The sequence below is a fragment of the Lithobates pipiens genome, unplaced genomic scaffold (assembly GCF_037356315.1).
Source record: "Lithobates pipiens isolate NorthernLeopardFrog02 unplaced genomic scaffold, aLitPip1_a1.2 Scaffold_27, whole genome shotgun sequence".
Taxonomy (NCBI): Eukaryota; Metazoa; Chordata; class Amphibia; order Anura; family Ranidae; genus Lithobates; species Lithobates pipiens.
Window position 1 is genome coordinate 174,933,016 of NW_027507788.1, and position 27,026 is coordinate 174,960,041.

Here is a 27,026-nt window from a genome sequence, read left to right on the forward strand (position 1 = left end):
TTGTTAAGCAGTACAGTGAGCACCTTTGATTTTTATCCTATTAAAGAAGCCTGACTGTATTTAAATAATCATGAGTATAAGTATTTTATCAATCTTAGATTTACTATGCGAGCACCGTTTCCGGACCTAGTGACATCAGCACTGCGGGAGGATACTTCCATATGGCCAATGTTTTTTTTCGGCAGAATAAAATGGACATTGCTGATTCTCTGTATTCTGAGGTAGGTCAGCATTGCATATCGGAAACGCCTACATATTTTAAATCTATTTTATTTGTGTGGCTGATGATAGCCGAATGCAATTTAATGTTAAAAAAAATGAATGATGGTGCAGCAATGATCCTACAAATCTGTGTGTCTGGGGCCAATGATCTGTCCCTAACTGCATGCAATCACTCGATGTGTGGACACATGCTTACAGTGACAGGAGGCCACAGCTGTTTGCAAATGCCTAGGCTCCCGGCCACAGATATCCATAGTATACTTGCTGCACTATGGCTGATTTGGACGGTTGAGTTACATCTATGACATCTATTTGGAAGTGTGGGAAAATGTGGGAAAATGAAATGCAACATATAGGAGGACTTGAGCCATATATGTTAAAATGTTAATTATATTGTAAAGTAATTATTTTCTTAAATCAAATACTAATATAACTTGCATATATTTGATGCTTTTTTAATAAATTTCCTCCTTGGAGCTTCCTTTTTTTAACTGTCCCCCTGCTGAATCCCAACATTGCCATTCTACGTGTGCACCAGGATCTTTGGAGTCCTGTAGGAGTCTCCTGTACTTGCATACTTGAGACTACAACTGTAAATGCAAAGCGAACAGCTGGCAGCGCGAGTCGCATCGCTAGGGGCAGTGCCGTGACAAGGTCATCCAGTGCTCAGGGCAAAAATGTTAAACTGCCCCCCCACCCACCCCCATTAATTATGTGCATGCTCCTCAGCAGTCACTCACTTGTCACAATCACTGCCACTGTCACTACTTCTGTCAGTCTTGTAACAGAAGGAAGGCGCCCCCATCCCCACAGTAACCCATTGCGCCCAGGGCAGGCATCCCTCTCGCCCACCCCTTGTCCCGGCCCTGGCTATAGGTCCCGGCAACACAAGAGGCACACATCGAATGACAATGTAGGGGCACAGTTGGCAAACTGTTTTAAAAGAAAGCAGAGAAAATGAATAAACAGAAAAAATCGAATATTATAATATTAGCATCTGATTTTGGAAAAAATTACTTTAATACCACTTTAAAGTGATACTAAAGTCTATGTTTTAGTTAAATATAACAAACCTGTTATACTTACCTGCTCTGTACAGCGGTTTTGCACAGAGCAGCCCAGATCCTCCCTCCCTCCTGCTCCCACAGCAAGCAGCTTGCTATGGGGGCACCCAAGCTGAGCTGCAGCTCCCTGTGTTCATTCAGACACAGAGCCGAGGCCCGGCCCCTACCCCCCCTCTCTCCTCATTGGAGTGCTGCTGTCTCAGCCAATGAGGAGGCGAGTCCTGGGCATACACTCCTACAACATCGTTGGATCTAGATGGGGCTTAGGTAAATATTAGGGGGGCTGAGTAGGGTTGCCACCTGTCCAGGATTCACCCGGACAGTTCGGGTTTGGAATCATGTGTTCGGGTTTCAGATTGCCTCAAACCCGGACACATTATTTAAACTGGACTATGGCCTCCCAGCAGGGTTGCTGCATACAATTGTCTAAGCTTAGAGTGTCTGTTACAATCTTTAACACTGCCCAAAGCCAGCACTAACAATCCCCCCCAAACACACACACAGGAGAGGAAAGAGGGCATGATCAGCGCCTCCCCCACCCCTACCCCTCTGTGTCTGCCCACACTCCAATCCCTGGTGCTGAGCCCCAGAATAGGAAAGTAAGTCGGGCCGGAAATTTGAAGTCCAGCAGCCTCAGATACATCTGGATGAGAGGTGGTGCGTGAGCTCACCATCCATCCCTGTCTGTGACTGAAGTCTCCCCCCTTCTCTCTCCTGCCTCTGAGTAAGTACACTAAGGAAAATCAGGGTTCTCAGAGCACCCCTTACATCAGAGTTCCCCTTTATACCAGAGGCCACAGTGTTTCCCCTTTACATTAGAGTCTTCTCCATACATTAGAGTTCTCAGGGTCCACCCTTAAATCAGGGTTCCTAGAGCATCCCTTATGTTAGAGTTTTCCCTTACATCAGAGTCTGCAGAGTCCCCCCTTACAGTGAAAGGGAACTCTGCGAGTTCAGATGTAAAAGGGGAACTCTGTGGACTCTGATGTAAAGGGGGACTCTTGTTCTTAACTTCATATGATTAGAAATGTTATTTAATAGCAAAATATATATTAAGTTTATACTATAAAAAAAATTGTCGTGCACCGCTAAAGTGTTCGGGTTTGACTTGAAGAAAGGGTGGCAACCCTAGGGCTGAGGGGGGCTGAGGGGGGGGGGGATAGAGTGGAGAGGAATTAGAACATCTTTACAATTTTGCTGTCTGTGAGCTCCCACCCCCGTTAAGATTTATCCTCTCTATTTGTCCTGTTTACCTTTATCATTGAAAGTGAAAGTAAAAGATTTGGGTTGTCCCCATAACTGTAATAGGGGGGGAAATCTTCAAATGTGGACACTAGTTCTCATGACCTGGGGGTCCCCAAAGAATTCCCTTATTTTGCAGGGATTTCTTCTCACTTCCTGTTTGGCTATGGGACAGGAAGTGAAGGGAAATCTCCACAATGGAACACAGATATTGGAAAAATACTATACTCTATGCAAAATAAAATAAATAAATAAATAAATTATATATATATATACACACACACACACATAGTAATCATCATCATCCTGGATTTATTATATTTCAGGTAACGGATATATGGCACACTCACCTGAACAGATTGGTTAATATTCAGATGAGATCTTCAATGAGAATTGGTCCTGTTTGGTTTGATGACAGCGATCAAGAAGGCATAGGTAGGAATCCTTGTCAAAGGAGTCACCAATGTGACTAAACCTCTCATAACAATATGTATGTGTGTAATGAGAATAAGTATTAGTTCTCAGTGAAATTTTGCTGCAAAATGTTTTTATCATGGAGGCATGAGGGGCGCTTATGTGCTTCCCTAAGTACTCATGGGTGCAATTAAAGCCCATCTCTCAGGATGGACGCAGCTCACCCCTTTCATTCCCCGCTTTCACCCATTCAGCAGATATTAAAGCAATAATGACTTGTGAAACCTTTTTTATACTCACCTAACTCTGCCATCTGCCTCATGCTGGCACCACCTCCACGAGTAATGGCTGGTAGATCCAGCGCTCTTGTCATCCGGTTGCTTCTTATGCCTCGAACACACAATCAGATTTTCGGGCGACCGAGCATTCGTTTTTTGTGGCATGCTAGTCTCAAGTTGAAAGTGAAGAGGTTACTCACCATATGAAAATTTTGTATCGTGTGTATGGGCCTTTAGTGTTGTCCTCTCGCCACTGAAATCTTCTGGATCCTGAGAGTACCCTGGCAAAAGGAAGACAAAAGCAGGTGTCCACATCTCCCAGGTAGTGTCATGGCCACGTGAAGAAGAACAACAGTCCTGCTCTGCAGGGAAGAAGATGAAAAACCCAGGACCCAGCATAAAAAAATAACCTAGCGGTTATTTAGACTTTGTGTGGGAGCTTTATGTCCAGAGTTTAGTTTTAAGGGAAACCTGTACTGAAAGGAATATGAAGTCTGATTTTGTTGACCTGCTTCTAAAAACACTAGACACTTAGCTGGTGTCAGGATCTGGGAGTGAACCTCTGCTGTGTCTGGCAATGTCTCTTCTTGGTGAGCCACCAAAACTGCTGGACAGCATTCTCTGAACCTTGAACTCCTGAACCTTGAACTCCCTGCTCCTTCCTATTTAAGCCATGCTTTTGTGTTTGCCAGATTATTGCGCTCTCTTCAGCCAATATCTTGCTCTTGCTCCTGTTGCTGTCTATGTCTCTGCTACCAATTGTTCCTGGCATTTGGCTTGTTTACCGAGTAGCACAGGGGGGAACAGAGAACACACTGGGGAGGGCAGAGCGAACTGTGGGAGCTGGTGAACACTGGGGGGGTGGAGAGCACTGGGCAGGGCAGAGAAGAATACCGGGGGGGGGGGGGGGGGCTGGTGGTTGGAGAGCACTGGAGGGGGACAATATCAGCTTTATAAAATTGTAAATCTGTACTTACTCTATTGTATCCAACTCTAGAAAAAATGTAGGCTTTAGATATACTTTGATTTTTATTTAGGAGAAATATTTCTCTTTAAAGCAAAACTCCAGCCCAAAAACATGTTTTTCTTTGCTGATTTGTTGCAATGTCCTTGCCGTAGATGAAAACCAGGAAGCAGAAGCTCTTCAGATCCTCAGTGCTATTTATGACATCAGGGAACAAGCTGCAAAGAAGGAGCCAGCCAACATAGCCAAAGTTCTACATGCCCTGGCTATGCTGCACTATCTCAGAGTGGATTTTAAGGCGGTAAGTCCCCATAAAAGTTTTAATTTAAACTATTGTCCTGTAGATTCTTTTTTACAAATAAAGTACTCTTAAATTTTAACGTATATGTAAACCCATTCGCTAAAATCGCATATAAACTTATAGCATGTTAAAGTCATGTTAAAAGTCATTTTTATTTTTCATCTGTAAATTTGCATCTTTCAGTAATAACTTAAAGCAGAATTCTACCCAAAAATGGAACTTCCACTTATCCGGTTCCTCCCCCCCTCCAGTGTCACATTTGGCACCTTTCAGTGGGGAGGGGGCAGCAGATACCTGCCTAATACAGGTATTTGCTCCCACTTCCGGAAGAAGATTGCTGCAGTATCAGTATGCGGCAATCTGTGTTCCCCCTGCTGTCTTCTGGGAGACACACAGGTCCCAGAAGACAGCAGGGACCAGTCAGAATGTGCAGTGCAACTCATGCGTAGTAAGGAAACAGGCTGTGAATCCATAAGGCTTTACTTCCTGATTCCCTTACTTAAGATGCCGGCACCGCCACCCAGAGCTGAAGGACAGGTCGGCTTCAGGTGAGGATATTGCAGGCACCCTGGACAGGTAAGTGTCCTTTTTTTTTTTAAAGTCAGCAGCTGCAGTATTTGTAGCTGCTATTTTTATTTTTTTTTCTCCGGAAATTCGCTTAAAAGCCCCCTTCCAGGATAAAATTACTTTTTACCAATCCGCTCTAACCTACGCCGACAACGTTTTTTCCCCCCTTTATTTGGTGAAGCCTGCAAGGCTTCCCTAAGTTCCCCTTCCAAATCCCCCATCGCCACCAATTCAACACAATAGACCGCTAATCCAGCACTGATATGGCTCCCTACCATCCCCATGTATTGGTGACAAACCTCTTCTCGCTTCTGAGAGGACCCCGCAGGCAGCCATCCAATAGGAAGTGTCCACATCACACAGGCAGTGATGTGAACACTTAAAGAAGAACCCCAAGCCAACAGAAGAGGAGAAGACTCAGGGCTACGGCATCATGTGGCCGCGGGTTAAGGTAAGTAAAAACGGGCATTTAGATAATTTTTTTGTTATCCTTTAGTGGGGCTTGAAAATAAAAATGGTGGTCCTTGTTCAGGCACTTCCTGGTATAGGGTGACAACGTGCTGTCATTGTCTCCGAACTGTGCATCAATGTTGTCACACAGGCTTTAGATGGGGACTACAAGTGGCATTATATAGACATACAGGCTCACTGTTATCATCATCAGTAAACCCTCCATGAGAAATGCCATGCATTCACTGCTGGAGTGCTTGGGCATGACTGTGAGCCGAGCTGAGTACACTCGGCTTCCCTCGGCTCCGCTTGGGACTGCGAGAGGACCCAAGAGCCACCAAGAGGACCCGAGAGCTGCCGAGATACACAAGACTCTGTATCTCGGCGGTGCCATTTTTAAACTTCAAGACTGCAATGACAAGGCTACACTGACAAGGCTGCAAATGACTGACAAGGCTTCAATAACACTGGACAAGGCTGCAGATGGATGGGCAAGGCTGCAGATGGACACTGATAAGACTGCATTGATGGGCATTTAAATGTAAGTTTTTTCTTAAACTTCCCTCCTAAAAGTTATTTTCTTTAAAATTCCCTTCTAAACTTGGGGTGCGCGTTATACACTGATAAATACAGTAATGTATAGAAGGTAGGGCCCGGAAGTGACTCAAGCCCAGGGGCCCCCACCACCCTAAGTCCTGCCCTGTATACACTGCAGTGACAGACATTTTACCACATTGTAAAATGTCTGTCATCGCAAGGACCACCTCATCCCCTTAAACCCGAACACATATTAATTACACAGGTTCTGAGGCTAATTAAGCTGGTAATTAAACTTACTTGGTGCCTTATCTGCATTTAATCAGCCTCAGAACCTGTGTAATTCAGATGTGTTTGGGTTTAAAGGGGTGAGGTGGCAACCCCAGCAAGGACACACAGGAAGCAGTTGCTTCCTATGTGTCCCATTCACACAGCAATACAACCTACAGCTGTGCTAAAATGCAGACAGTCTGCATTTTATCACCGCACACCATGCCAAATCGCATGCCAATATACAGCACTTCAGCGTTTTACACTGCAGTTCATTGCTATGAATGAACTGTATGTTTTGTACACTTCACATAAAGTTTATTCAAAACAAAAACAAAGTGAGCCCTGTGATGCCCTGTGATGCACCGAATCGTGCACCACACTGCCCCCTACTGCAGCCGAGAAACGGAGAGCTGCCAGAGTGGTAAAGCCTTAATTTCATTAACAGTATGATAAACAATTTATTTTCTTCAGTCTGGAAACTAAAATCCATCAAAACTCATTGGTGTTCTTTTGCAAAAGTGCATATTTTTGTTGTGCAATTTGTCCTCTTTATAGGAAAAAAATTAGTTTCTGGTAAAGTTACTTACAACTAAAATGGCTTTTTTTAGATTTGAATTTTTTAAAAGGGATATCACAAAAACTAACAAAATTAAACAAAATTCTAAGAGTTATTAAGCCACCAGTGTGGCTTTGTAATCGCGCTAGTTCAGCGTGATTTCAAAGCCAAAGATCAGTACGATTTGGACCTCTGATTTAGTTTATGGTTTGAGACTTAATTTAACAGTCAATGCAAGTCACAATGAAATCACAAAAGGAGTAGTTCAGTTGCAAAGTCGCTGCAACTTCACCCGCAAGGATTTGAGGGGTTCCATTGCCGGCAATAGGGTGCGACTGGCCATGTGATTTTGAACTGTCAAATTGAATGACAAAGAGCTTATAAAGGAACAACTTGTTTGAAAAAAATGTATATATATTTTTTTACATTTGGAGGTTGGCAGGATCTAATGGGCAGATCAAGAAACTTGGTTCTGCATGTAGCGCCCTGTGGTTTAGACAGGGAGCTCCTCACCAAATTCCTTGTCAGGAGTAGCTTCTGTAGATAGTTGTTAGAGATCCATTGATTTCTCCCTAAGTTTGGCCTTGTTGTACTTTTCTCTTTTGCCACTAGGTGGCCGGGCACTTGGTGGCATTAGATGTGAGAAGGACATTTCAAGGTCAAGTTATGGGTATATTTGAGGTCTCAGCCAATGGGCAGGTGTTTTATTGAATCCCTTGGCCTGCTGGGAGAACACATATATTCGGGTGGAGTCAGGTGATCTATGTTCTGGGCCACCTGGGAGGCTGTCTGGGTGGATGTGTGTCATGTGCCCCGGGCTGCTAGGCTGAAGATTGGGCCTATCCCGGGGGTGTATCTGGCTGCCAGGCTGTGTAAGGGCCTATCCAGAAGTAAGCGAGCAGCACGGGTTGGGATGATGGTTCTTCTGGCCAGAGGTAGAAGGGAAGCTGTCGCCACTAAGGGACCAACCACCTTTACCAGGGACCACAGTGAGTAACTGAAGCAAGTACCAGAGCAACATTCTCACCGAACGGGCATGTTGGAGAATCGGAAAACTTCAGGCGGTGATCAAGTCAGGGACCCAACTAGCAGAGGTGACGCTTGCAGAGCAGCCTTGTGTGTCAAGCCAAAGACCGAGCCGGTCAGCAGGGGTGACGCTTGAAAGGTATCTGGAGTGCCAAGCTAGGGACCCAGCAGGGAAGTGCGGGTGACGCTTGAGGGAACAAAAGCCTTGAGGAGCTCATGGGATTCAGAGCAGGGGTGGATCGGGGGGGGGGGGGGGGCAACAGGGCAATTGCCCCCCTCCAAAGAAAATATTATGACTCTGAGGCTCCCTCCCTCTGCCACCTCACCAGATTTAAGTTTCATGAGGCATCATCTAAGTGCAGCTGAAGGGACTATTTCTGCTTCCCCCAACTTTTCTGGGCGCCATCAGTTCATTTAGAGGGGCCCAGGATGCTGTAGCATGGAGAGACTTTTTTTTTTATAAATTCCACGCTCAGGCGGATTAACACCACCAGGAGCCGCATTTTGCAATGATGAAATGAAGGAGGGGGAAATAGCGGCGTGCAGCAGCCATCATCAGCAGCGATGGTGACACAGCAAGTGTGTCTGTGTGTGAACACAATGAGAGTGACAGGCCACCACAGCAGGCTGAGGAATGTGTGAGGAAAGTAGAAAGCATCAAATCTGCAATGAATTGTCTCCAAAAAGGTAGTCACTAAGTATCACCCTTCTATGCCATGCCCTGGCTGTTGCCCACAATGAGGAATTATAAAGCAGCTAAATTAGGGTTGCCACCTGTCCAGGTTTCACCCGGACAGTTCGGGTTTGGAATCATGTGTCCGGGTTTCTGACCGCCTGAAACCTGGACACATTATTTAGACCAGACTAAATCATCATGTGACTATCATCATGATAATCACACAGTACAGGAGCAATGAGCCCCAGACCTGTATTGTGGGATTATCATGATGATGATGATATTAATCTTTAGGCTTCATTCACACAAGGCGTTCTGCAGACATGCGTCTAACAAGTAGGACTGTCTTTTACTGGCTTGGGGATGTATAAAGTGTTGCATATATCCCTGTGCCGGCATCCTATTTATTTCTACTGAGACACAGCCACTCTGTCCCAATATGTCATGCGTGCAGATGTGCGTCCTAGAATGACTGCATGGTGCATTTAGGGGCCCGCACCAGCATGTCATATTAAGACATAGCAGCTGTGTCAGTGTACAAATAAATAAATGTGTGGCATGTGTCAGAATACAAATAAGTCACATGCTGGCACTGTTTTAAAGTGGTTGTAAACCCTTTTACAACCCCTTTTTACTAGAGGCAAGCCTATAATTAGTCTTACCTGTAGCTACACTGGATATCTCCTTACCCTGCACTGTTTAGGAGATATCCCTGTATTTGCATGTGCCAACGTCATCTGCACATGTGCACTTAAAGAGGAAGTAAAGCCTTACTAAACATAAAAATAAAAATAGACCCTGCAAGGCAAAGGCATAATGAGCTAGTATGCATAGAATACTAGCTCATTATGAATAACTTACCTGAGATGGAAGCCCCTGAAACGACCCTCGTCGTCCTCCTCCGATGCCGCCATGATACCAGAGTGACTTCTGGGTATCGCCGCTCCGTCAATGTGAATGGCCGGAGCCACAATGACGTCGCACCCGCGCATGCGCGCGGGAGCCGCCACTGACGGCAAGCTTAGTGCGCCTGCTCGCCGCTGTCATTTGCAAATATCTCCTAAACCGTGTAGGTTTAGTAGATATTTCTTGGGCCTACAGATAAGCCTTAATCTAGGCTTACCTGTAGGTCAGAGTGGTCTGTAATGGTTTACAATGACTTTAAGCAAACTGAAGCAATGGCATGTACGTGCTGTTGCTTCAGTTATATTGTGCCCCTACCAGCAGCTCCCATGCGTATGCGTGGGAGTGACATCACAGCAATGTGATTGGCCGCAGCCGCGATACCCGGAAGTAACCTCCGGGAGCTATGTCAGCTGCCGGAGCAGTGAACCGGGACCACTGCGGGTGCTTCGATCTCAGGTAAGTAATTCATAATGTGCTAGTATGCTATGCATACTAGCTCATTACGCCTTTGTCTTGCAGGTTTTTTAGTTTTATTTTGTTTTTTTCTTAGGGTTTACAACCACTTTAAACAAAGTTAGGACTGTATGATACATTAACCACTTCCTTCCTATAAGACGTTCCTGAACGTCCTGTCTTTGAAGAGGAATACCGTTGTTATGGTAGCAGCTAGCTACCATAACCCCAGTATCCTCTTCAAGAGCCGGTGATTCTCTTTCAGATAAAAGTGTTCTCTGCAGCTGATTCGCCGTAAGAACACTTTTATCGGCGGCAGGAGAGGGCCCCCCCTTGTAATAGAACATCCCTTGTAATAGAAAAAAAGCATGACAGGACCTCTTAAATATGAGATCTGGGATCAAAAAGACCTCATATCTCATATTTACATTAAAATGCAATAAAAAAATAAAAAATAATTTTGTCATATGAAAAAAATGACAAAAAATGTTCCATGCACAGCTAGGGAACGGACCAGATCGCCTCCGCCGCTGCCAACGCCTTCGGTAAGCAGCAGAGGCAATCCGGTCCTTTCCTAGCTGTGCATGGAGACGAGTGAGGGGAAGATGGCCCCCACTCATGACACTGCAGGGCAGAAGCGACATCAAAACGTCACTTCCACCCATACCTCTTAAAAGGGACTTTTTATTTATTTTTTTGTCATTTTTTCATATGACAAATTTTTTTCTTTTTTTTATTGCATTTTAGTGTAAATATGAGATCTGAGGTCTTTTTGAACCCAGGTCCTGTCATGCTTTTTTTCTATTACAAGGGATGTTTACATTCCTTGTAATAGGAATAAAAGTTATGCAAGAGTGTACTATAAAATTACTATAAATGCCTGCCTAAATAGTACACCACTCTGCGCTTTAGGAAACCAGTATGCAAAATAAGAAAATAATATGAAATAAAGATTTGTAATTTTTAAAGTGGTACTCTACTGACGTAGAATATCCACTCTTTAGCTGCTGCTTTTTTAAAACACAGAAATATAAGAAATATACAAAAAATTGTAACTTTTAAAAAGAAGTCCACTTTTTCATATATAGCAGCGCATGCACACTCTTAAAAGATTTTTTATATAAGGTGAGTTCATAAAAATTTTGATCAGTGTCCAGAATAGAAGGTGCTTATTTTATGTGTTCTCTGTTGTGATTAAACTGCAGCTTCCACCATAAAAGTTCACCACTTGTGGGTCACACACGATCCCCTTTGGGGATGCACTCACCGAACACCAAGATCAAAAAGCCTTTAGACTGCCAATCAGCAATGCTTCTTATGGCCACTAGATGTCTCTCTTGTTGGAATCCAGTTGTCTCATATAAAAAAGCAAAGATGCCCAAACATAGTGTGATATTGTTTAACACTATTTATTAGACAAAACGAAACCCAACATATATATGCGTACCAAATAAACAAAGTATTTAAGCATTGAAAAAGTACTGTGCCTTATCCCATTGGTTCAGTTGTGCTCGAGGAGGAACGAACGTTTTCGCTGTATCCTGCCTTTCCACCGCTCGCTGAAACGCAGGGATTGAGGCGCACTCGTCACTTCCGGTATAGTTACGCCCTGACGCGTTTCGTCATATCCGACTTCATCTGAGGGCGTTACACTTTTTTTTTTTTTTTTTAAAGAACAGTGAAAAAACTAAAAATAAAAGGTAAAATAAAATTAAAAAAAAAGTCAACGCACCCCGTCCCGCCAAGCTCGCGCGCAGAAGTCAACGCATACGTGATTAGCGATGTTCAAACCACACATGTGATGTATTGCCATGATCGGTAGCACGAGAGCAATAATTCTAGCCCTAGACCTCCTCTGTAACTCAAAACATGTAACATGTAGAATTTTTTAAACATTGCCTATGGAGATTTTAAAGGGTAAAAGTTTGTCGCCATTCCATGAGCGGGCACAATTTTAACATTATCTTTCACAGTATAAAAAAAAATGGACTAACTTTACTGATGCCTTATTTTTTAATTTAAAAAAGTGTATTTTTTCCCAAAAAAAGTGCGCTTATAAGACCGCTGCGCAAATACGGTGTGACAGAAAGCATTGCAATGACCGTCATTTTACCCTCTAGAGTGTTAGAAAATAAATACATTTATATTTATATATAATTATATATATATATATATATATATATATTTATGGCCCAGAGCCCTCTGACCGATACGGATAAGGATGACAAACAAGGATAACACAAAACTCGCTTACTTGAACCGGACCTGAAAGTGTGCCCTGGCCTAACGTAGGGTATACCAAAATAAGGGGGCATACCCTTGATAGAGAAATGAGTAATGAATGAAATGAAAATGAAATGGAGTGAAATGAGTACTCGCCCGGGAGTATAATGCTTGAGAAATGCCCTGACAGGGGATGGGTGGGTGGGTATCGCGCACCGGAACCGACGAGGGAGCCAGGCGAACGGGCTGGTTATATACTCCACCGGGCTCCACCCATAATTCCAGGCCACCATACTGGCCTTTCCATTTATGGCCCAGAGCCCTCTGACCGATACGGATAAGGATGACAAACAAGGATAACACAAAACTCGCTTACTTGAACCGGACCTGAAAGTGTGCCCTGGCCTAACGTAGGGTATACCAAAATAAGGGGGCAAAAACATACAGGTAGGGAATGCCTTTATTGATTCGAGTTTGTTACTGGGTGAGCTTGATGAAGGCCTGGGCCATCTCTACTTGCGGATTGGGTATGTAACGGGCGAAGCAGGCGGATTTCCACCTACCCAACTTTTTGATGATGTGGACCGGGACCCCTTGGCGGGAGGCAGTTGAAGCTGCTCCGATCCGAAACGAATGTCCGGAGTAGTGAGCCGGATCGAGGTGAAGGATGCCCAGGAGTATCCTGACATGCTCCATGAACTGGGCTGCGTTCAGTGGCTTACCGTGGAATGGTAGAAGCGGGCCAGTTCCTGGTTGATCGGCCAGAAGGGTCAACAAGCGGGTGAGCATGGCGACCGGGCACCAGCGGTTGTTAGTTTTATAAAAATGTATGTCCGTCCCCGGGCCAAGTTGTTGCGTCTTGGACACTGCTATATGCAGGATGAAATGGTCTCCGTGCCTGACCAGGTGGTGCTTGCATAGCGTGCGAGCTGAGGGGCTACTGGAGGTAAACTCGCCTGGCCGCAGGAAGCCGTAGAAGGCCAGGTGTATGGCTGCTTGTATAATGGTACTAGTGTGGAGTCCGAAAGGTGCAGTGGCCAAAATATCGGACATGTTTCTGAAAATGTCTCCTGTGATAGGCAAGCGTTTGAGGGAGGCCGCAGGCTGGCGTTTCTGGATGCCACGCATGACGGCCCGAATGGCGTGGAAAGTGAACAAGGAGGGTTCAGCGGGGTCCTGGAGGGACGTAAAATGTTGTACCCCGGCCAGGTATAGTCGGATCGTGTTGACGGATAGCGCCAAGTCCGAGTGGCAGTGGGCAACGAAGGCCAGAACTTGCTTGACCCGGGAGGTCTCTGTGGAGTGAGACGTTAAGAAGCGGTTAAAGGCCCTCCAGGCTGTTTGGTAGGCCTTGCGGGTATTGTCTGCGAGGGAGTGATTGATGAGTTGAGTCGCGGCTACTAGGTGAGGGGTTAATCCAGGGTCAGTTGAGACCAGTCCGGGATAACTGCTGACGTTGGTCCGGCTCCGGGCACCTGATCAAAAAAGGAAACTAAGTTAAAGCGGGAAAGGGCGTCCGCTGCCCGGTTAGATTTACCGGGGATAAAGGCACAATGGACATTAAATTGAAACAATAACGAGAGCTGGACCAGTCGCCGCAGGAAGGACATAATCTCCAGAGACTTGGACCTGCCTTTGTTAATGATTTCCGCAGTGGCGAGATTGTCCGTTGAAAAGGTCACTGTTTGACCGGACCAACTGCGGCCCCACGTATGGGCAGCGGCTACGATGGGGTACAACTCAAATAGGGAGGACGTCTCGGTGAAGCCCGGAATAGCCAGTATCTGAGGAGGCCAAGGGGCTGCAAGCCAGAGGTGGCCAAAAATTGCCGCGAAACCCGTGGAGGCCGCTGCGTCGGTCACGACCTGCGGCGATGAGGAGGACACGGAGGGAATGAAGAGGGACACGCCATTCCAGGACGTCAGGAATTCTTCCCACATGGCAAGGTCTGCTATAGCTGCGGGGTCCAGGCTGAGGATATGCTCCGGGTCTTGTGACTGAGACAGTAGGACTAACAGGCGTGATATGAAAGCGCGACCTTGAGGGATGATGCGCATGGCAAAATTAAGCATACCGAGAAGGGACTGTAACTGCCTCTTGGTACAAGTTCTGGTGCGGGTGAAGTCCCTCATGACCGACCTGATGCGGCTTAGTTTATCCGGGGGAAGGCTGGCCTGCATAGTGCTGGTATTTAAGCTGACCCCGAGGAAGGTGATTGCCTGCGCAGGGCCCTCTACCTTGTGCTCAGCAATCGGGACGTCAAGATTATTGAAGACCACCCTTAGTTTATCCAAATCCCCTGGAAGGGAGCCAGGTGACTCGACCAGCAGGAAGTCATCCAAGTAGTGTATGACTCCCTGGCACTGGGCTACGTGCAGCAAGATCCATTCGAGAGCCTGCGCAAACGAGTCGAAGAGCCAGGGGCTACTCTTGGACCCGAAGGTCAGCTTAGTGGCAAAATAGTAGAGCTCCCTCCATTTGATGCCATGCCAGCACCAGAGAGATGGATGGATAGGAAGGAGCTTGAAGGCGTCCGAGATGTCGGCCTTGGAGAGCCATGTACCTGTGCCTGACTTGAGAATGGCCTGGATGGCCATGTCTACGGACGCGTATTTGAGGGAGAACTCCTCGGAGGGGATAAGAGAATTAAGACTGGGGACAGAGGAAGAATAAGGCGCTGACAAGTCGTAGACCAACCTAAGTTTATTTGAGAACTTGCCCTTGACAAGCCCAATAGGGCTGACTCGCCAGGTGTTAAATGGGGGCTTCGTGAAAGGGCCTATGATGAAATTCCGGTCTAGTTCTGCCTGTAACAGCTGGTCGATGGCCTGTACGTCGGTGGCTGCTGACCGCAGGTTCTGGCACTCGTGTGTGAGGTGAGGGAGGGAAATAAGTCCTGTATGAAAGCCCTGAGTAAAGCCCTGGACTAGGTAGGTGGCAAGTGAGGGGGTGGGGTGATTGGCGAGGTAGACACCGAGCCACGACACGTTGACCCGGCTCAGTCATGATTTCCTAGCCTGCTTAAGCTCGCACATGAGCCTGGGATGAGCTCTATTACACCGTGAGCATACATGGAGCAGCCTGCACTGGCTGAAATTGCACGACCCACTGTTATAGTTGTTACAGATGGCTGCGCCACCCAAGGTCTTGACCGGGCGCCCCAGTTTATCTGTCTGAGGCAGGCGTGCCGGTGCTGGTAGGGCCTGGGCAGAACCTGAGGTCGATGGACCGTCTACAGGCGGGGTTGCCACCGAGCTGGCACACCAAGTCGCGGTGTGAGTAGCTGACTGGCAGATGGCACAAAGAGGAGACCGCAGCCCTGCGAAGTGTCGGCAGAACAACTCGGTGTCCAAGGCACTCCAATCCGTAGGTAACTGAAATTGAGAGAGCCTGGCGGCCGCCTTAGCGGAGAAGGAGCGGTGATAGTCATAAAAAGCGAAACCGCCGTATTTGTACCCCAGGTCGACTACTACGTGGAGGTAACGATCCAGTTCCTCCCTTCTGCCGGGGGAGGCCGAGCAGATGACATCCCTCAGCATGCCGAAGGCCAGGGTGAACTCGGTGACTGACAGCTTTCTGTCCAGCCTGGGGTCTTTGGCTTTGAGGACCACCGACACGTCCCCCCAAGTATAAGCTTTATTTTCTGCCAGCTCGTGAATGGATATCAGTAGCGAGGCCAGATTGACGTCCTTTCCCTCTAGGATGTCCTTCCTGATGTTGGCTGATATTAAATGGGAAGGGTACACTACTGGTGTACACCCGGGGGTACCTGCGCTGGTGTTCTCCACTGCTTGTGAAGCTGGTATAGGAGGAGAAACGACTGGGCGGGTCTCGAGGAGGGCCACCCGACTCTGAACTTCTGACATTGAGGTCGTCAGGGATGACACCAGCGTGTGAAGCTGCGTGATGGAGGCAGCGATGGAGCCCAGGGAGGCCTGCTGGGCACTATCCTCAACCGCGGCTGGGGGAGGAAAAAGGAGCCTGAAGAGCTCGGCCTTTCTGGCTGTAGCTGGGAAGGGTACACCCCTACGCCTCAACTCGGCCGTCAGCCTGGGGATGGTCCATGTTCTGAAGGACCTTTGGCTGCCGCTCTCTGAGAAAAGAGACGGAGACAACGGAGCCGTGTAGTCCTCGCTGCCAGCCTGGGACATGGTGGCAAAATCCGGACTTGGTAAGCTTTATTAATCCCTGGGACCGGGTTTTTCTCCTATACGAAACCTAAGAGGGTGACATGGATTACAAGACTCGTAGGAGACTCCTAAGCAAACTTTTTTTTTTTTTTTTTTTTTTTTTTTTTTCGAGAAGGGTACTACCGCTTGTGGGCGTTTCCCTTCCCGAAGATTCTCTTACCTAAGGAGGCACCGTCCGACCCGGTGCAGGTTGGACCTACTGAAAACTCGACTGATCTGAGGAGATGAAGGTAAGTTTGTATGAGACTCCTATGCCTGCAGAGAGATGTCTAGCTAAATCGTGGAGGTAAGACTGGAAAATGTGAAGAAAGACATAACTGAAACGAGCTGCATAAATGAAACGAGCAGACAACCGAATTTAGAATAATGTGCGTATGGCGACAGAGACGTGACTTGGTTGCGTCGTAGATGCAAAATTTCCTTTTCCCTTCCCCGTTTTTTTTTTTTTCCACGCAGATGCGCATAGAACGTGGGGCTTAAGCGGAGGTGGACCCGCCACGTGGAGCTCAGGCGGAGGTGGAGCCTGCCACGTGGAGCTCAGGCAGGGGAGGGGGGGGGGGGGGGGGCTGCCGCGTGGAGCTCGGGCGGGGGGGAACCCCGCCACGTGGAGCTCAGGCAGGGGAGAGGGGGGGGGGGATCTGCCGCGTGGAGCTCAGGCGGAGGTGGAGCCCGCCACGTGGAGCTCAGGCAGGGGAGGGGAAGGGGGGGGATCTGCCGCGTGGAGCTCAGGCGGAGGTGGAGCCCGCCACGTGGAGCTCAGGCAGGGGGGGGGAGGGGGGGCCTGCCGCGTGGAGCTCAGGCGAGGGGTGAACCCTGCCACGTGGAGCTCAGGCAGGGGAGAGGGGGGGGGGGGGATCTGCCGCGTGGAGCTCAGGCGGAGGTGGAGCCCGCCACGTGGAGCTCAGGCAGGGGAGGGGAAGGGGGGGGATCTGCCGCGTGGAGCTCAGGCGGAGGTGGAGCCCGCCACGTGGAGCTCAGGCAGGGGGGGGAGGGGGGACCCTGCCACGTGGAGCTCAGGCGAGGGGTGAACCCCGCCACGTGGAGCTCAGGCAGGGGGGGGGGGAGGGGACTTTGCCGCGTGGAGATCAGGCAGGGGGGGGGGACCCTGCCACGTGGAGCTCAGGCAAAAGGGGGGGGGGTACTGAAATGAGGCGTGCAGCTGGGCGCACCAGAACGAATCGATGCATGAGGAATGCGATGGGATTCGAATTGGAGCGTAATAAGTGACAGAAATGATATGCCATGACAAAGAAAATTAAATGATCCGACATCACCGACTGACATGATTGAAGTGACTGCAATAATTGACATGAAAGGAAATGACATGACGGACATAGTACAAACGGTATGACATGATTTTTTTTTTTTTTTTGGTTTTTGAACAACCTGAGATTGACATTGCCCGGACTGCTCAATTTAGCGCGACAAGCAGACGGCTGTGATTTCGAGATGGTTCGATCGGTTCGAACACAACAAGAGTCATTCGGTTTAGCAACGACGTGCTACGAAACGAAGTGCCAGTTGGCACGAACGACATGTATCGAAAAAGGTGACAACGACTTCTACGAAGAAGGGGTAGTGACAGTGAGGTACCGAATACAAGTGTCGCGGTTAAGCCGTTCGTGTGACCTAGAGTGAGTGGTTCGTGAGTTCAGGAATCTAATTTTCGTGACTTTAATAACACATGAAACGAAAAGGGTGCCGAAGCCCTACCTGCGACAGCCGGCCCAGACGTGTTGTACGACAACGAAACTTTCGATTAGAGTATAGCGACTCAGACGGCGACCGGACGGACGCTGATGAACGACAAGGTTTTGTCGACACGAGGCGGACGAAAACGTAGGAACTCACGAACCCGGCTCACTGTAAAGTCTCGTGGATAGTCGGCCCTTGATTTCTGACGTATCAGATATCGCGCACCGGAACCGACGAGGGAGCCAGGCGAACGGGCTGGTTATATACTCCACCGGGCTCCACCCATAATTCCAGGCCACCATACTGGCCTTTCCATATATATATATATATATATATATATATATATATATATATATATATAATGTTTGGGGGTTCTAAGTAATTTTTTAGCAAAAAAAACAGTTTTTAACTTTTAAACACCAAATCTCAAAAATAGGCTCGGCAACGAAGTGGTTAAATACCGTTCTGTACCGCACCTACATTGGTGCTACCATACTGGAGATGAAGCAGTGAAAAGAAACGGTCATGTGATTTAGCTGGAACTAACATATATTTAACTTTTTTGTCACATTTTAGGCACATGAGTTGGGAAGCAAACTCCTGCAACTTACCCAGCTGCTGCCAGAGGATGATAAACCAGACAGCTTACCGCTCTTTATGGAGAGCATTGAAAGAAAAATGTCTGCAAGGCAACGTCCTTTTCTATGATACTCAAAGCCGAATTGCCAAACCTCTTTGAATTGTAGACTCTGCATAAAATGGGATGGATGCAACAAACTCAAGATGGGAATTGTTATAGTTCATAGTTCAAAAAAATGAGGCGGAATTTCGCTTTAAAGTGGACCTTGAGTCATTTTTTCATCTTTCCATCTATTAAATATTCTGCCCTTGTTATTTTAAAACTGGAGCACTCAGATACTGGTGCAGCTGTACATGGCAGCCAATCAGCTTCTAACTTGAGCTTGTTCAATGAGCCCCAATGCACACTGCCCGCGACTTTTGAATGTTGGATCCCAGCGCGACTTCGGCATGACTTGCATACAACTTCTTTAACAGAAGTCAATGCAAGTCAGACCAAAAGTAGTGCAGTAATCTTTTTCTAAGTCAGAGCGACTCGAGTTGAACCGATTAGAACGGTTCCATTGCACTGAATGAGGTCTGACTGGGGTCCGACTGCTGATGCGAAAAGTGCTCCAAATTCAGGGCGATTGTTGCATCAGTGTAAACTGAGCCTGAAGCTTTAACAATAAAACCTGGAATGTCGTCCTCACAGGGTGACATTGTGGATTAACTAGTAGCAATGTGCCAACATCCCAATATTTATTGGAAAAATATAAGAAATTGCAGAGATGGACTTTGTAGGCACACACATAGCCTGTGTGTGCCTACAAAGTCCATCTTTGCAATTTCTCAGTTTTTTCCAATAAAACCTGGAAGTTGACTAGTTTCTATGTAGAGCTGCACCAGATTTTGCACTCTCTAGTTTTAGTAAATCTCCTCCATTGATTCATAAGATTCAATATATTTTTAATAAGCCTAGAGTTCTGCTTTCATTTCAGTTTCAGGTAAATTAGCAGTTTAAAAACAAAACAAAAAAAAAACACACAACAATGTATCTTGGACCAGCAAGTTTATTAAGAAATTATTTTTTTTCCATCATATTTAGCGCAAAACAGTCATTTTGGTGTTCCATTGCCATTGTGAATTTAAATAATTGTATAAAACAGCTATAGAGATTGGGAGTCCACTATGTGACCCCCTTCTTGCAAAACAAAAACAAAAAAAAAAAAAAACAATAAAAATATGATACATTAACTGGCTTTTAATAAATACATTTTACTTAACATTGCTTTTTTTTTTTTTTTAACCTTTTTACATTTATTTACATGTGTGAACATCTTTATTGGCACACTAATATAAGCTTCGTGAGATACAAGCAATTAGCACACTTACATTTTACATTATAGCTTACCTACAGTTGGATATTTATATAGCTAAATCTATTTGTACACGTTGGTTTGCTCATGCCTTGTGATACATACAGTGCACTCACAATGCTTGAATGTAAGGGTACATTTCTGGTGAAGTAAGGCTTGAAGTAGTGATTTGTTTTATTCTTAAGCTTACATTCACTTGTGCATAACAATTTCGGTGTGTCTGCAATCCAAAACTCTGTTGTTTTTTTTTTTTAAACGAGACAGGTTTTAGTCACACACAATTTGTGGCAACGCAGCCGGGAGAAGTTAGCGACTTTATGTAAACAGTCGGCCATTTTGATCAACTCAGGCTTCCTTGTTGTTGGCTTACTAGGCCGTGTTACTGTTGTGTATTGTGTAGACACTTAATAAATAGAGAAATATCCTTTTTTTTATTCTAAACTAGGTAAAACATGCTTCAGTTTCATGCTAAATCCAGCACAAAGCAGTACAGCCATCTAAAGCTATTTGGAAAACACTTTTGTGTTTTGTGTGTACACAGATTAGGCCTTAGGGCTTATGGCACCCTGTGTGATATTTTATATTAGGCCTGTCTCAGTGATAATAAAAAACCTTGTTCACTTTTCTTGTAATCGATTTGCATTTCTGATTTGTGAAGATTATCTCAGAACTGTAGATGTCTGTCATGCAAAGGGCAGCCAAACATCTTTCTATAATGGCTTCCTCCCTCATGTAGGGTGATGTAACATTCGACCACAGTTTGTACCGCTCCCTCAGATTTGCTGTTGCCGGTTGTAGGTTGTACACATTGCACTAAGTGAATACAGCTTTACTTTGCAGATATGAAAGGTTTGATGTTGCTGTTTTTTTCCAGGGTACTGACGTGACTTTTCAAAATCAGAATTTGAAGCTGTGGGGGGTGAGGGATCAACTGTTTTTTTTTTTTAATTATACACATCAGAGGGCATTGTAGACGTACTTAGTTAGTGCCTAATGTATACATTATATTGAGGTGTAAATACTCCTGGGGTGCCCCCCACATGTCGGTGGACCTGTGCAACTGGTTTGTGTGTGGAATCATTCTTTGTGCATACAGTACAACAACTTTGTACTAAAACACTAGACACTAAAAGGTTTGTTATTTTAAAAAAAAACAAAAAAAGCGAACACCTCCACTGTGCAGCTCGTTTTGCACAGAGTGGCCCCGAACCTGGGGTTCCTCGGTGGCTCTCTCGGCTCCTCCCCACATCAGATAGGAGAAGCGCTCTTCCGTGGTGTTACCTTGTGGGCATGCTCCCAAGTATAGCATTCGGCATCCATAGAGGCCCCGCCCCCGCATCATAGGATTTGATTGACAGCAGCAGGAGCCAATGGCTGCGCAGCTATCAATCTATCCAATCAAGAGCCGTGAACCCCGGGCACAGAGAGAAAGCACGTGGGACAAGTTTGAGGGTTAAGTAAAATGGGGGGGGGGGGATACCGGTCACTCACAGGTGTTTTTTCACCTTAATGCATAAACCTTTACAACCCCTTTAAAATACTTTGTTAACGTATTCCCACTAGTCTAATGAATATAACTCTCGGCTGGCACATGTCTGTCTGCGGGGAACTGCCGGTGCGTGCTGAGCGTGCGCTCACTATGCACTCCCGGTACAATAACTAAGCTACAACCAGCAGCTCCCGGGCACTATTTACAAACAGGAGCCAGTGGGGCAGGCTCTCAATCACATGACTGCTGTGACAGCCAATAACAATGGTCACATGATCAGCAGTTTACCTAAACCTCCTGACGTTAAGATCCATTTAAAGCACCACCATGAGGTATTGGTAAGGGGTTAAGGATTATTCCATTCAGTCCAGGTACCACCCAATACCTATATTATAGCAAAATATGACCAAGTTGATTGAACATTGTCTGCACCCATAAAACTAGCCACAAAAGGTTACAATCTGATTGTACAGTTTCTCCACAATCTGCCAAAGCTATATGGTTGAAGCCCTACACAAACACTCCATAGTTTGTATTCAGTAGGTTTGGCTCTCATACTAACATAGTTGAGTATGAGGATTATGTACTCAACTATTACATACACTATATTGCCAAAACTATTGGGACGCCTGCCCTTACATGTACATGAACATTAATTCATCCCAGTCTTAGGGCTCAGTATTGCGTTGACCCACCCTTTGCAGCTATAACAGCTTCAACTCTTCTAGGAAGGCTGTCCACAAGGTTTAAAAGTGTGTCTATGGGAATGTTTGACCAATCTTCCAGAATTGCATTTGCGAGGTCAAGCACTGATAATGGATGAGAAGGCCTGGCTCGTAGTCTCCGCTCTAATTCATCCCAAAGATGTTCTATCAGTTTGAGGTAAGGACTCTGCAGGCCAGTCAAGTTCCTTACTAAAAATTAGAACTCTACAACTCATGATACATTAGTGTGATGGTCATTGGGAAGAATTACCTCCTTACAGATAGCTAAAAAGGTCAATTGTGTTAGTGGGAACTTGACCAATGTTGAAGCAACCCCTAGCAACCTCTGGAGGAACCCTGGTTGAGAATCACTGGTTTAACCAATCATTTTTTTTGTACAATTCTCCTTTAAGGGGGGGGCGTGGCAGGGGGCGTGTTCTATGCCCACATACATTTACTAGCAGGTGTCCCTCATTCCTATTTCAGAAAGTTGGGAGGTATGGGTACGTAGCGTATTTGAGATTGAGGGAACCTATTATAGGACAGCTGTAGATTTAGATAAAATTGTACTTAATGCATGCTCAATACAATAAAGGTGTGCTGCATCATTAAAAAACTAAGAAATGTTAGAGCTGTTGCAATCAAATATATGCTTTTTCTTCTTAAGTAATAAATACTGAAAGTTGATTGCTCTTGGCTGGTTTTCACTGCAATTACTATAGGCTGCCATCATTTCAATAGGATAACCAGTATTTTAACATTTCCTGTAACAGGATTGTTAGCACAATGACTTACATTTATGAAGGACTGTAAATCTCTTTTATAAGACATCATAATACTGTACTTCAAGGACTAAAATGACTCATTAGCCAATACTTCATTGTCTGTTAAATACTATATGCTGTCATGCTCATAAAACCATAAGCAATACCCTTTGTGACAAAGCACCGGCACTTTACAGAAAGTCATTGTTGCGTGTTCTCTACAAATGTACCTTGACATAGTCAGTCAACCTAAAACATCATGGGGCTCATTCACAAAGTGCAGAGAGCAGGAACCAGAAATCAGCTTTCATCCACACACAGGCCATAAGCTCATTGGGTGCTATGGTCCACTTTTATGTGCATATCTACATTCACCCATGTTTTGTCCCTTTAAAGATCTTGCAAGTACAGAATGTTACCTGTTTATTTGCCAGTTATGCCGTGTACACACGATCTGAATTTATCGGAAAAATCTTGGATGTGTTTTCCAACGGAATTCTGCTCAAGCTTGGCTTGCATACACACGGTCACACAAAAGTTCTCGGAACTTTCGAATGTCAAGAACGCGGTGACATACAACACTACGACAAGCCGAGAAAATTAAGTTCAATGCTTCCGAGCATGCGTCGGATTGTTTCCGAGCATGCATAGGAATTTTGCGCTTCTGAATTGCTACACACGATTGGAATTTGAAAAGCACACAGGTAGCTCTAGCAGGATCAACAGGATTTTTGAACAGAAATAACAAAGCACTTTCAAATGTATAATGTAACAGGCATATTGCAATTTTATATGTACCCAGTGGCAACCATAATTGCCCTTTAGATATGTGGCATCTGCTTAGCGGTGCTGTACTGTACACTGATTCTGTCTGATTTGGGGGGGTCTTTCTGATTAGAAACAATACTTTTTTGCAGCCTCTAGTGATGTGAAACACCCCAGTGCCCCAGCCCTGCTATGTGATCTAGGTTTTCCACTGAAATAAATACTATGATTTGGTAATGCTGATATGTTCCCAACTGATTTATGTTATTGCTGATATGTGATATGCTGATTTAGCACTAGGTTCACTTTAGCAGCCCGTCTATGATAGATTAAAAGAGAATTAGAAGGCCTAAAACTCAAACTGCTGCTCCAACCTTCCTGCTGTGCTGGTCTAATAACCTAAAACCTTGACATTGAGTCATTGCGACCATGTTAAAGTGGCCAATCAGAGATTAGACGGGTTGATATGTAGACTCTCTTGATTGATGGAAGAGAAGAATGTAGCAGGGCCTAGAGCAGTAACTGGGTTCCTTAGATGGTCTGAACCTAGCTGAATCCCTAATATTTATTAGCAGATGACAGGTCATTAAAGCCCAAGTACAACCAAAGCTTTTTTGAAATTAGGCTGCGACCCCATTTAGAAGATCCAGCTCACTTGCTGTCTCTGTAGCACCAGGACAAAAAAAATGAAGGCAGTGGCCATCACTGGGAAAAGGAGACACATAGAGTAGTAAAAACCCAACAGAAGCCCTTCCCCATTTTACATTCTGTCCTGAAAGACAGTGAGGGAAAATCCTCCCAATAGGGACATAAACCACAAATGAAAACCTGGCAAAGGTTCCATCTTTTTTTCCCCAATCTGTCCAAAATTAAAATAAAAAAAGTCTTGGCTAGAACTGAGCTTTAACAATTAAGCATGTACAGTTTTATGGATGTTATCATGCAAGATCATAGGTTGAAGTCAGAGTTCTTGAGACATACAAGAGAGTTGCCACTGATCAACCCTGAGTATTTTTTAGGTCCAATGACTTCCATACAAAATCTTGGGGTCATCCTCACTAATTTCTATCATGAGTTTTTACATTCAATTCAGCTATTATAATATTTCTGTATAGAACCTAAAAATAATGATTATGAAAAATATGATAACTATGCAGTCACCAAATGGTTGTCACCAAAGGGTTCCATACAAGGCCACTGTTTGGGTCACACTACTTAACAGTTTACAATATTCACTATGTATCAATTGACAGCTACATAGAAGAGTCCCATATCTAAGTCTAATTGACAGTAGGAAGGGCCCCAGCATATCCAGTATAAATAGGACCCTAAATTCCAGAGGGCCCTTGAGCAGGTACACAGTCTTCACAAATAGTATTCAGAATGTTTAGGAACAAAAAGTGAACGCTACATCTTCCCACACAAGCTCCCAAAGGTTCAAATTAGGGGGACATTTACAACCCTAAAAGCCTAGGACTATTACATTTGCATCATCTTGATTAAGGACTAATATATTTCTATATTGGACGCTATAAAAATTATTGTAGTTTCCATGGTCTCCTAGAAAATTTAGAGTATCCCTGGCTCCCTGGTGTTTGGAAGTTTCCTTAGCGCAAGCTATATTCTCCATGAAACCGAGCCGTTTCCCTTGATAATGGACTAAAGACAACCAAAGATCCAATGCCACATACCCATACCCCTCATATTCCACAAAGGTGGTGTCTGTACTACTCTAAGCCCTTGTACACACGGTCGAAGATTCCGACAACCAAATCCGTCGGATTTTGTCCAACGGATCTTGTCCGAAACTGTTGCATACACACGGTCGGACAAAGTTGTCGGAAAATCCGATCTTTCAGAACGTGATGACGTAATTTCGTTACGATGAGACTACGTTCAGGCTAGTAGCCAATAGCTTTGATGTAGGAATTTGATCTGAGCATGCGTGGCACTTTGTCCGATCGGAATTCTCTACACATGATCGGAGTATGTCCGATCGGAGCATTTTGTCGGAAAATATTTCCGGCAAGTTGGAAGATTTGGTCCGACAGATATTCCGACGGAAACAGTCCGATGCATACCACACACAGTCGTAATATCCGACAAATGCTCCGATCGGACACATTCTGTCGGAATCTCCGATCGTGTGTACAAGGGCTTAGTAGTACTGAAGTACATTTAGGACAGGACAAGCCAAATGAAACATTCTACTGTAGTACATGGTGCTCAGTATGTCACTTATCTTTGGCACTTTCCAAATCAACAGGTATTCAATAAGAACCCTTACTTACTTAAAATTACTTAATGGCAAATCACATGTAAATTTAATTTCTACCAATACCATTGTAATGTTAATAACTATGAGCACAAATCCATATCTATCTATATATATATATATATATATATATATATATATATATATATATATATATATATATATATATATATATATATATATATATATATATATATATCTATATCTATATCTATATATCTATATATCTATATATCTATATATCTATATATCTATATATATATACACATATATACACACACACACAGTATCTCACAAGTGAGTACACTCCTCACATTTGTGTAAATATTTTATTCTATCTTTTCATGTGACAACACTGAAGAAATGAAACTTTGCTACAATGTAAAGTAGTGAGTGTACAGCTTGTATAACAGTGTAAATTTGCTGTCCCCTCAAAATAACTAAAAAAATAGCCATTAATGTCTAAACCGCTGGCAACAAAAGTGAGTACACCCCTAAGTAAAAATTTCCAAATTGGGCCCAAAGTGTCAATATTTTGTGTGGCCACCATTATTTTCCAGCACTGCCTTAAACATCTTGGGCATGGAGTTCAACAGAGCTTCACAGGTTGCCACTGGAGTCCTCTTCCGCTCCTCCAGAACCACTTCACACAGCTGGGGGATTTTAGAGACCTTGCACTCCTCCACCTTCCATTTGAGGATGTCCCACAGATGCTCAATATGGTTTAGATCTGGAGACATGCTTGGCCAGTCCATCACCTTTACCCTCAGCTTCTTTAGCAAGGCAGTGGTCGTCTTGGAGGTGTGTATGTGGTCGTTATCCTGTTGGAATACTGTCCTGCGGCCCAGTCTCTGAAGGGAGGGGATCATGATCTGCTTCAGTATGTCACAGTTCATGTTGACATTCATGGTTTCCTCAATGAACTGTAGCTCCCCAGTGCCGGCAGCACTCATGGAGCCCCAGACCATGACACTCCCACCATCATGCTTGACTGTAGGCAAGACACATTTTTCTTTCTACTCCTTACCTGGTTGCCGCCACACATGCTTGACACC

General features: G+C 45.1%; 1 protein-coding gene across 1 annotated transcript in view; it reads left to right on the plus strand.

Annotated features, from left to right (window-relative positions):
* Window positions 1-20,606, plus strand: part of ZMYND12 (zinc finger MYND-type containing 12) — a 43,602-nt gene extending 22,996 nt beyond the window's left edge. Inside the window, exons 5-8 of the mRNA XM_077457916.1 lie at window positions 99-221; window positions 2,855-2,963; window positions 4,340-4,485; window positions 18,614-20,606. Of these exons, the coding sequence (XP_077314042.1) occupies window positions 99-221; window positions 2,855-2,963; window positions 4,340-4,485; window positions 18,614-18,745 (510 nt within the window). The 3' untranslated portion in view covers window positions 18,746-20,606. The remainder of the gene's footprint in view (window positions 1-98; window positions 222-2,854; window positions 2,964-4,339; window positions 4,486-18,613) is intronic.
* The last annotated feature ends 6,420 nt before the right edge of the window (window positions 20,607-27,026 follow it).